Source organism: Salvia splendens, chromosome 16 (assembly GCF_004379255.2).
Source record: "Salvia splendens isolate huo1 chromosome 16, SspV2, whole genome shotgun sequence".
NCBI lineage: Eukaryota > Viridiplantae > Streptophyta > Magnoliopsida > Lamiales > Lamiaceae > Salvia > Salvia splendens.
In genome coordinates, this window is record NC_056047.1 from 4609961 (window position 1) to 4622235 (window position 12275).

The 12275-nt window shown below is 36.9% G+C and overlaps 1 protein-coding gene across 1 annotated transcript; it reads right to left on the reverse strand.

Annotated features, from left to right (window-relative positions):
- Positions 1 to 11032: 11032 nt before the first annotated feature.
- Positions 11033 to 12026, reverse strand: LOC121771171 (lamin-like protein). The gene is made up of 2 exons (XM_042167957.1): positions 11741 to 12026; positions 11033 to 11482 (listed from the first exon to the last, which is right to left on the reverse strand). Exons 1-2 carry the CDS (start codon positions 11913 to 11915, stop codon positions 11148 to 11150), a joined length of 510 nt encoding a protein of 169 aa, XP_042023891.1. The 5' UTR covers positions 11916 to 12026; the 3' UTR covers positions 11033 to 11147.
- Between the last annotated feature and the right edge of the window lie 249 nt (positions 12027 to 12275).

The following is a 12275-nucleotide window of genomic DNA, read 5'->3' on the forward strand; positions in this document are numbered from 1 at the left end:
GACTGGAATTCACCATCGATTTGGAACCAGGAGCCGCGCCAATTTCAAAGGCGCCATACCGAATGGCCCCAAAGGAACTGGGAGAACTGAAACTACAACTGCAAGAACTTTTAGACCTGGGTTTTATCAGACCCAGCGTGTCACCATGGGGAGCTCCTGTACTTTTTGTCAAGAAGAAGGATGGAACGTTGAGGATGTGCATAGACTACCGAGAATTGAACAAGGTGACACTCAAGAATAAATACCCATTGCCAAGGATAGATGATTTATTTGACCAGCTTAAGGGGGCCAGTATATTTTCTAAGATTGACTTAAGGTCCGGGTACCACCAATTGAAGATCCGGTCCGAAGATGTACCCAAGACAGCTTTTCGCACCAGGTACGGTCACTATGAGTTCGTAGGAATGCCTTTTGGATTGACCAATGCCCCTGCGGTGTTCATGGATTTGATGAATCGCATATTTCACCCATATCTCGACAAATTCGTCCTGGTCTTCATAGACGACGTCCTCATCTACTCGAGGAATAGATCGGAACACGCTGAGCATCTAAGAACTATCCTCGAAACGTTGAGGACCGAGAGACTTTATGCTAAATTCAGCAAGTGCGAGTTTTGGCTCAATGAGGTTAATTTTCTTGGACACATAGTAACGGCAGAAGGAATTCGGGTAGATCCAGCAAAGGTAGAGGCCGTACAAAACTGGAAATCACCAACCAACCCGAACGAAATTCGGAGTTTTCTAGGACTGGCTGGCTACTACAGAAGATTCATCGAAGGGTTCTCAAAGATTGCCAGGCCAATGACGCAACAACTCAAAAAGGGCATCAAGTTTGTGTGGACCCCTGAATGCGAAGCTAGCTTCCAACTGCTAAAAGAGAACTTAACCACCGCCCCCGTGTTAGCCGTGCCAGAACCAGGAACAAATTACGTGGTCTACACAGATGCTTCGAAAAATGGACTCGGGTGCGTTCTAATGCAGAACGGGAAGGTGATAGCTTATGCGTCGAGACAACTCCGACCCCACGAACTGAACTACCCCACTCACGATCTGGAATTAGCAGCCGTAGTACATGCACTGAAAATTTGGAGACACCACCTATATGGGGTTAGATGTGAGATTTTCACTGACCACAAGAGTCTAAAATACTTCTTCGAACAAAAGGATCTAAACATGCGGCAGAGGAGATGGCTCGAGCTGGTGAAGGATTACGATTGCAGCATAAACTACCATCCGGGCAAAGCAAATGTGGTAGCTGACGCACTGAGTCGAAAGTCTCAACAACTAGCTTGTCTGGCCACCCGGGAGGGAATACTGATACAAGAATTTGCCAAGATGAGGATAGAAATAATACAAGCACCGGAAACAGTGGAAGCTAAAATCGCAACTTTGGTGCTGCAGCCCGACCTGAGAAAACGAATAGTTGACGCCCAAAGACACGACGAAGCTCTGGAGAAAATACGAATGAAAGTGCGAACCGGTGAGCAAAGCAATTATAGGGAAGAGGCGGACAATGCCCTCACTTTTGAAGGAAGACTGTGTGTACCAGCCAACCCGGACCTTAGGAATGAAATTTTAATCGAGGCACATGACACTCCGTATACCGCCCATCCGGGAAGCACAAAAATGTACCAGGATCTAAAAAGAAAATTTTGGTGGGACGGCATGAAAAGAAGCATCGCAATGTTTGTCGAGAGATGTTTAACTTGCCAGCGAGTCAAGGCATTGCACCAACGACCTTACGGAAAATTACAACCCTTGGAAATTCCCCAGTGGAAATGGGAACATATCGCCATGGATTTCGTGACAGGCCTGCCCAGATCCAAGCGTAGAAATACTGCCATTTGGGTAATTGTTGATCGACTCACGAAAAGTGCTCATTTTATCCCTATTCCAATCACGTATGGATCTGAGAAACTAGCACAGTTATATGTACGGGAAATCGTGCGTCTGCATGGAGTACCTGTGACAATCACGTCAGACCGAGACTCGAAGTTTACATCCAGATTCTGGCAAAGCATGCAAAGGGAAATGGGTACGAGATTAAATTTCAGCACCGCATTCCACCCCCAGACCGACGGACAATCCGAGAGGACAATCCAAACTCTAGAAGATATGTTGAGGGCCGTCGTACTCGATAGAGGAGAAAACTGGGAATCCATCTTGCATCTAATAGAGTTTGCCTATAATAATAGTTATCAAGCCACCATCGACATGGCACCTTATGAGGCACTATATGGAAGAAAATGTCGGTCTCCACTCTATTGGGACGAAGTAGGGGAGAGAAAGGTATTAGGCCCAGAATCCGTGGCGGAGATGATTGAAATCGTGAGACGAATCCGGGGTCGAATCAAGGAAGCGCAAGACCGACAAAAATCCTACGCCGATGAGCGTCGAACGGATTTGAAATTTAACATCGGAGAGAAAGTCTTTTTGAAAGTATCTCCTTCCAAAGGGATAACCAGATTTGGACTCAGAGGAAAGCTGAAACCACGGTTTATTGGACCCTATGAAATTCTGGAAGAAGTGGGCCCGGTAGCATATCGTTTGGCATTACCACCCAATTTTTGTAATGTGCACCACGTTTTCCACGTCTCCCAACTTCGGAGGTACGTGTTCGACCCGAAGCATGTCATTCGTCACGAGGAAATCGCTTTAGAACCTGACCTGAGCTACGAAGAAAAGCCGATAGAAATACTAGACCGAAAGGTGCAACAGCTTCGGAACAAGTCGATTACTACAGTGAAGGTTTTGTGGAAAAACCACGGACAGGAAGAAGCAACATGGGAGCTAGAAGAGAAAATGAAGGAGAAATATCCCGAGCTTTTTGTCTAAATATTTTCTAAATTTCGGGACGAAATTTCTTTTAAGAGGGGTAGTATGTAACGACCCGCTAAGCCGATATTGTTAGAAACAATATTATTATCTTGATTACTTATATAAGTAACTTGAATGCGATTAAATTCAAGCTACGATAAATTTTAGGAGTTGTTTTAACGTTAGGCAAGTGAATAGAAAACGTAAATATATATATTACACCTATATGAATATTAAATTTAAATAAATGAATAAATATTAATAACAATAATAAATTAATACATAGTTTTTTCTTTATTAGTTAGCTTATCCGAGAAGACCTCTGTCATGCGATGCATTTAATGCTACTGGTTGAGTTGTAGAGATAATAAATGCTGCATTTATGAAGGCATTAATGAGGTATGGAAAAAAATCCTTCCTCTGACACATTTGATGAACATTCTCGCCTAGATTAATTGCAGGTTAAGTTTGCCATAGATGAGTATATTTACTCACTTTCTTTCACCATAAAAACATTACCATCATACATCCTAATCACCCCTTCACAACCCCACATAATTCCTTCACAAACCCCACATACTATTTCCTCTTCCTACTTCAATTCCACATCGGACAGAGCCTAAGGAGGAAGATTTACACACACTTGTAGAATCAAGTCACCAATCCAACACCACCTCTTTTTCCCCCACATAAAAGGTAATTCCAAGTTTTTTTTTATGCATATACATCAGATTATAGTAAGAATGAAAATGGAAACATGCTAGGTAACCTTTATTTTCCACATATTACATCAGGGACTCCAAATTTCACCCAACACGTACAAGTAGCACGCCAAAACCAGAATTTTTCCCCAAGCTATTGAATGATAGACATAACATAGGACTTTTAATGATGCTTTAGACAACACCAAAAAGCCTGTGACTCTTATAACAATTCTATGTAGACCTCTGAAATAAATATAGAAACTCATCTTGAACCAATCTGTAAATCTGCCGCGAGGAACTTCCGGCAGCGAGCTCGGCGCTCCGTCGTCAACAATGACAGCCCACGCTCCAAAAACGCATCCTTGCTTTCTTTCCAGGAATCTAGAAATCTTGGAATGAAATTAACAAAGTCTATTATCACAAAGGTATTTTAAAACCTAAATAAAAAAAAAGGGGAGGGGATGAAGAAACCGATCACCTACCTGTCGGAAACGGCGTCGGCCGCTGGAGATGAGGGTCTCGACGGCGACGGCGCTGGAAGGGAGGGGAGGGCTGATGGATACAATCCCCGCCGAGCTGAAACCTCGGCAAGAGCCGAGCATGGTCCCCGCCGAGTTGAAACCTCGGCAAGAGCCGAGCATGGTCCCCGCCGAGCTGAAACCTCGGCAAGAGCCGAGCATGGTCCCCGCCGAGTTGAAACCTCGGCAAGAGCCGAGCATGGTCCCCGCCGAGCTGAAACCTCGGCAAGAGCCGAGCATGGTTCCCGCCAAGCTGAAACCTCGGCCAGAGCCGAGCATGGTCCCAGCCGAGCTACAACTTCGGCATGAGCCGAGCAGGGAGTAGGAAACGATTCCGGCAGACCTACAGCCTCGGAAAGAGCCGGTCAAGGAGCAGAGTGTAGCAAGGGAGGAAGTATCCATTGCGAAGACAGGGCCGGCGAGGAACGTGAAGCCTCCGAGCCGATTCGGCGGCCTTGGGGCTGTAATGCATATTGATTTGAGGTCCATTCCGAAATTTAAGTATTCCGGGCCTAAGAATGAAATGGTTAAGTAAGCTAAAATAAATAGTTGTGACCCAAATTGTTTTTTTAGGAGTAATTAGTAAAGTATAGAATATCAAATTTTGGTTGGAATCTAACTAGCAAACGAACTAGTAATAAATAATGTAAGTTCAAATAATGTAAGTTTAGAAATTTCGTAGTAGTAGTAGTAATAATAATATTAATAATGAAGTGCTATTAATTAAATTTCCCAATTTAATTAATATGCAAGTTTCTAAAATTTTCTAACGGTGAGCAAATGATAAAAGAAATAAAGTAGGGGCATGCATTCCTATAAGTATGTGCATTTCTCGAGTCTTATTGGTACGTTGTTTATTTTCAAAAAGGTTATCTCCGCAAGTAAGGTCGGAGTAAGTATTCAAGATAAGAAAACTAAGCGATCAAGGTGAGCTTTCTTATACTAAAAATACAAATTGTATTTTATGAAAACTGGAACACATGTTCGTGATTTTTAAAGATGTTGTCTTGCCATAAATGTTTTGTGTATGATGCCTATCTGTTTGGCTGAGGCCAAATGAATTATGAATGATGATATAAGTCGAATTCGGGTCCCAGTGAGGGTGGTGTCCCCGCTCGGACTAGTGTACACAAGCTCCCTCTGTCATGTTGGACAGAGCAGGTGACCGAGGAAGGTGGCCACCTTCCCGGCACATGCATGTAAGGTGACCGTGCGAGAACACCATCTCGACGGCACAAGGTGATCAGATATGGCTAAGTACAGGAAAAAGGGCCCAAAGTGAATATTTTTAGTAAGCTCGGGTCTTTTGAATAAAACCCCGAGTATTACTGCGATGATGGCTTGACAATATTTTCAAATGTATATTTGTAATTTTCGGCATTATGTTCACTGAGTACTTTTTGTACTCAGCCCTGCATATTTCTAAACGTGCAGGTTGAGTCGTGGAAAGGGGAAGGGATAAGTGCTGTGGAGAGCAATCTAGTAGATAACTATGAACAAAACTCTCGGAGGTTCATGTCTCCATACATGGACCGCGTTCTTTCGTTTCCGCTGTGCCGGTTAAGAGGCAGTGTCTATCTTACTCTTTACTCTGATAATCAGAACTTGTATGAACGGTCACTCGATTCTACATGATCGAGTGTATTTTGGTTATAAGTATTTCCGTATTTAAGTTATTATGTGCGTCTCGTTTTGCTTTGGCTTTAATTTCCCCTAAATTCTATCCCCGCTTCTTATAATCCCCCCTTAGTCGCGAATCCCCCGGATTATGCTATCCTTAGCTAAATGCGGTCGTGACAATATAATATGTGTAAAATGTACTACTCCCTCCGTCCAATAATTTGTCACCATTTGACCCAGTACGGATTTTAAGAAATATAATAGAAAATGATTTGAAAATGTTGGTGGTAGGTGAAACCTACTTTTATATATTAATTTTATAGTGAAATGTGAGTGTGAATGAGTTAGTGGAATGTAGGATCCACTACAAAAAATAACAAAAGTGAAATGTGACAAATTTTTAGGGACGGACGAAAAAGGAAATATGTGACAAATTTTCATGGACGGAGGAAGTATTATTTTTAACTGTTTTTAATAATAGATTTCGAATTCTACTAACGTATCCCTTTCACAATTTATTAATACTATAAAACTAAGTCGTGACTAAACTTTTTTTTACCTAATTTTTATTAATGAAGGATGGAAAAGATAGCATCCAGTACTTAATAGAATGAGTGCATACAAAAGTATTACTACTACAAAAGATATTTGAGAGAAGTTTTTCTTGCTAAAATAGAGGTCATTTGATCATATTTGAGTCTGAAAAATTGGGTGATTTATATAATTAGCTCTAACAAGTTGATGGGAAGTGATCTAAGAGGGAGTTTGAATGTCAACATATTACCCCCATGTTTTAACCCAACGTAGAAACATATTACCCGCATGTTTCTACCAAAAATATTAAAACAAAATGATTTTAAGGTAAAAATATATTGACGATCATGCCCTTATATGACGTGTATTGTAAACTCCACTCACACGTCATGGCTGTGAAATAGAGAGTAATGTTTTATGTAATTATTCAAATTCTTTAACCTAATTAACTTGCAATAAATATTGATGTAATGTTTAGTTGAAAATTGACAACGTACATTCATTCAATGCATCCTGTACATAATTATGAGCAACTAGCATCCCCCAACTTGAACTTGTTGATTTTCATCTATTTATGAAAACGGTTGCTTTTCCATTGTAGTACCAATATTCTTATTTCAAAATTTATTCCAACATAATATTTATAAAAAATATACCACTAATTAACTATCATAATTTAAATCAATACCTTTGAGTGATGTTGTGTGGAGCTGTTTTTTTATCAATCTTTCAGTATATTTTTTGCACGCACTTAGAAATATAATTTGTATATTATGAGAAACTGAACGTAATTAATTTTATACTAATCACTTCTCCATTTTCATTTACAAGTAATTAATTGATTTGAAGCATCATTAACGTGGTTCGCATTAAGTCGCTGTAGAGTGTTGAATCTGCGTATGCGTGTATGTATACCAAAATATGTCACTTCATTTCAACTCATAATATCTACTCCTATCTAAAATGTCATTATTTTATTATTTTAAATCGTCATAAACAAAGAGCATCCACAACCGTGCTCTTGCCAGCGAGCACGGTTATGGGCCCGGACCCACTTTTTCTGTCTGCTCTCTGGCAAGAGCACAACACCCACAGTTGTGCTCTTCCGCAAGAACGAGCACTATTCAATTTAAAATTTAATTAAACAAAAACATTTACATAATTTTAAAATTCATTAAAAAAACCTAAATAATATTACAAATGACAAATAAAATAAAAACGACATAATTAGACTCCTAAAAATTAAAAATTACATAATTAAAATACTAAAAATTAAAAATTACATAATTAGACTCCTAAAAATTAAAAATTACATAATTAAAATACTAAAAATTAAAAATTACATAATTAGACTCCTAAAAATTAAAAATTACATAATTAAAATGCTAAAAATTAGAAATTACATAATTAGACTCCTAAAAATTAAAAATTACCTAATTAGACTCCTAAAAATTAATAATTACATAATTAAAATCCTAAAATTTGAGATTGAGAGAGTTGTTTGGTATAATGTCATTTTTTATGTTTGAAATGAGACTATTTATAGATGAAAGTATGAATTTTGGGGTAAAAATAATGAAAGAAATTAAATTAAAAGTGTGGAAAAAATGGATATATTTTATTAGGAAGTGGAAAAATATTTTTTTATTAATTTTGAATTTTTCAGATTTTTTCGATTTTTAATAAAAAATGATAAATCAACGGGCCAATCAGAGCATGCCACGTCGACGACTCGTGTTCTTGCCGTTGGCACGGACGTGCTCTTAGCTAAGAGCACGTCCGTGCCAACGGCAAGAGCGCAGCGGCGGATGAGCTCGTCCTTGCCAGCGGCACGGACGGACGGACGCCGTTGTGGATGCTCTAAACAATCCAAAATAAAAGCTAGCATTTTATTATTTTAATACTCCAAGTTTGGCACTTTCTCCATTAATGTCGGCTACATAAATGACTAAATGAGTTGTTGCATGAACTCAACTTGTGCACAGCTGAAGATAAGCTTTATTATTGTGGGGGTAAAAATGTTGAGATTTAAGCCCCTCTACCCCACTTTTTCATAATAAGTCTTTTTAGATTACATTTTGATTTTCTATTCAATTGTTTGCCTTTAAATTAACAAAATAGAGTATGGTTGGATTGTTTAATCATTTGGATTGATTGATTTTGATATAGGATAAATTCTAGGAATATAACTAAATTATAAAAAATTAGGTTTTTTTCATATAATCATGCACGGATAAAACTAATATCGAGTAATTAGCCTAACTTTGAGGTGACAAAAATAGTCAAACATTTAAGTGATTAAGTGCCTGTTGACTGTCGAGTTATCTACCACGACCTAATTATACAAATTAAATATTAAAACTAAATTATTAAATTAATTATACGCTTCTCACTTTAACCAAACGCCACATGTGATAATAATAATAATAGTACAAGGTTTGCTGTCAACTTTGTCCCATTTATGATAATTTAAATATACTTTGTAGTACACGAAACTTACAAAAATCTCAATATATGTAGTTTGCTTTGTTTCTTAAGATAAGCATATTACTATTTGTTATTGTACTCATAATTACTGTGAACATCTCTATTTTGAATTGTTGTAAAAAAAAATTTTATTTAACCACATGTACCGAACCCGTCTTCGGCGAAATCCAATTAATTCTGCTCGACCGGGTTTGCGGATTTAGGCCGAAATGATGGAAATTATTTATTATCATATATTCAAGAATAATTGAATATAAATAAAACAAGATCTTCGAACAACATGTATTTCACGTAACCATAAACATAATAGGATCGAGATATACCTTGACGATCCATAGCGGAAGCGATTGAGGAAGGAGGAGACGATTTCCTTGAACTCTTTTCGGCATAGTAGCGCAACTCCAACTCCAAGGATTTGTTTCTCTCTCTCTTTCCCTTGTATTATAGGCAGAGAGAGGACAAACCCTAATTATAAAAACATTAAAGCTCTTTCCATCAAAGTGGCTATTTAATATAATAATAGGAGCGTTTATTTTCCATAAAATGGTCGACTAATTTATTCATTGTCATAAACTTGATTCTCAAGTTTTACGTCAATCAGTAACATTATTCCTTACAATATTTGATCAAAATATAGAATTCTTCTTTCATAAGTCAAACGACGTAATTAACGTCAATTGCCAATCCAAAACTATACAATATATTCATTTCCTTAATTGTAATAGGAATGAATTAAAAGATCACAATACATGTAGGAATTATGATTCACATGATTAAGAAACGTCCCGATAATAATAATAATTAATTAGGAAAAATGTGTCTTATACCAAGTTAATGTATTATATTCAAAATCCAATTCTATTTAGAATGCTATCACATGTCACATATGTGAGACATAAAACTTATACGAAAGTCTCCCAACGAATAGTAAGGTTTAAACTTGTGACCTCAAGGTCACCACAGCTTCATACTGCCAACTGCGCTACAAACCTATTGGTGATTATAATTATTATTTACAAGTAGTTTGTGTTAAAATTTAAAATATGGAGTACCACCAAATGACCTAAAATATAAGTTAAAATGATCTAATCTAGGATTAATATAGCTACCAAATTATGCTTTAGTAATAATTATATTTATGATAGTAACAGTATTATAATTCTGTAAATTTGTCACGGCCACGCAATATAGCCTCTTGTAGTTATGCTATTGGTTGCTTAAATAATAATACTAGTATTAATATCTTAATCATATTCTATTAATATAAAATATTTAGATTGCAATTAATTCCGTCAAAATACATTATTTGTTTGAAAATTTACCCAACAACAATATATGTCATATTTTCAACTAGTGACAGTCAAAGTCATTATTGAAATGTTTTATAATTATCTGATTAAAATTACTACTCTACAAATTAGTTCCTTAATTATTTGATAATCAAGCCAATAAAAAGCATCATTCTTGCCCTAAAAAGTGATGGAGATGGATCAAGACGAGGTCCATGCGAAAATATAGGATGGTCCAAAGTAATAGACGTCCACCAAATTTAATGGGCCTTACACTATAGTAGCATTTGACAATCATTATATACTATAGGCTAGGGTGATTTTATTTATAACATCAATTTAATTCTTTGTAACTCCTTATTTAATACTACTACTATAATAATAACAGTATGAATTTACTATTTAACCTGTAGTTTATAATCTTAGCATTAAATTACCTAGTAAATGATTATTATGTATAAATATTGAACACCCTCATAAATAAATCTTTTTCGTATTATTCCCATTTCTTATTCCTTGCAATCCTTATCCCAATTCTGTGCCTTCTTCTCTGCCAAAAACCTCCCCAATTCTTTTTTTTTTACGTATATAAGTAATCGAATCTTATTAAAAATAAAGATCATTCTAAAACCGCATACATTTGAAACTTGAAAAAAGAGTTTTGGATTTTCTCCGTCTATATCATGATGACTCAAACCTCCAATCTATTAGTTGGATAGAAATATTTTACAAACTAAGCTACACTTATCGTCTTGAAGTATATAGTCTTCTTAGTTATGAGATTTTCCCCAATGAGATATTAAATTTTTAGGTTTCAGATTTCCGGTTTTCAGGTAAAGTGACATATTATTTGGAGACTATTCACTATTTAATTAGAATATTAAATTTAAATTTTAAGGATAAAATAGTACTCACAAGTTTTACTATTCCTATAATGTTATGTTATTTTTAAATGGGGAGAAGTGAAGAGAGAAAATGCATGTGGCTAAGTACACACACAAACACAGTTTACAAATTCAATTATATTATGATGTAATTAATAAACCATAGTCCACACAAACACATAAAAAAACAATAGTATATCTCATATAAATATGTAAACTTCAAACAAATCCTAGATAGTCCACTAGTCTTGTAAACATAAAATAGATTCATATGATATCAAACAAACTACCAAACTCACAATAATCTTAAGATGAAAGTGGAAAGCGCAGCCACCACCAACACGGCGGCCCGATGGCCGCCGATCAAAAGCGACGCACTATTCTCGGTGGATTTCATATCCGGCGCAGGAAGAGGTGGCGGCAGAGATCCACGGGCATGGACAGACAACTTCATCCCGTGGAAACAATAGCCGCCACTACTAATGAAATAGTAAGATCTCGCCTCGGTCAAATTGTACACGTCTCTCCCTCCCCTCGTCACGTTCTTCACAAAATCCCCGTCGTCGCACCTCTCGTAATTCTCCTCCTTCACTTCCAACACGTTGTAGTAGTGCTTATCGAACACAAAATCTGCACATTTTTTTTTGTTAAGGGCTTAGGAGTATTTTTTTAAAATTAGAAATGAAAGGTTTTCCTACATCACTACATAAAATCCTGTGCCGAAAAGCAAACGTTTCATATTTATTGGGACGGAAGGAGTGAGTATAATATAGTCGAATATTTGGTATTATGTGTAAATTATTGTCAAAAATCACAAACAATCACAATAAAACAAAAGCACTATGTGTAATAGATTAAATGCTTGCGGTTATAGAAAGAGAGAGTTACATAGCCAGTCTCCGACATAAAAGCGGCGATGGGCGGCCCAATGAGTGTAGTTAACGTTGGGTTTCCAGCCGGACTTCCCTCCGACCTTGATGAGATCACTGCACGCGCATGTTAGCAACGTGGCCGCCACGGCCACCACCGCGAAAAAACGGATCCGGCCACCGTGATCATGCATTTGTTGATTTATGTTTTATAGATGTGAGGTGAGAGTGTTTATGTGCAACAGAATATCCCTATATAATAGGATCAAATTTAACGTTTAATATCAAGTCTTTTAAATTGCAATAATTGTAACAGTTATGCAGTCAAATAGTATTACAATATGCATGCAATTTGTGTTTGTACCTTATTCACATACGAGAAATTCATGATTCTGTGTGTTTTAATTTCTTTTCTTGCCTTTTAATTTTAAAAATATTTCGGTTCGGATTTGTGAAGGTTGAATCATACTATTATTGTGCATGCTTTTATTGAATTTGGTATTTAATTTTGTAAGTTCAAATCGAACAAATTGCATTCTACTAACAAGAAGAGG

What these genes read in the sequence shown, in the direction of transcription:
- LOC121771171 (XM_042167957.1), bottom strand. Translation starts at nt 11,915, where the DNA reads ATGCATGATCACGGTGGCCGGATCCGTTTTTTCGCGGTGGTGGCCGTG. An exon ending in TTATGTCGGAGACTGGCTAT is followed by an intron (nt 11,483 to 11,740) that starts GTAACTCTCTCT and finishes AAAAATGTGCAG; the next exon opens with ATTTTGTGTTCGATAAGCAC.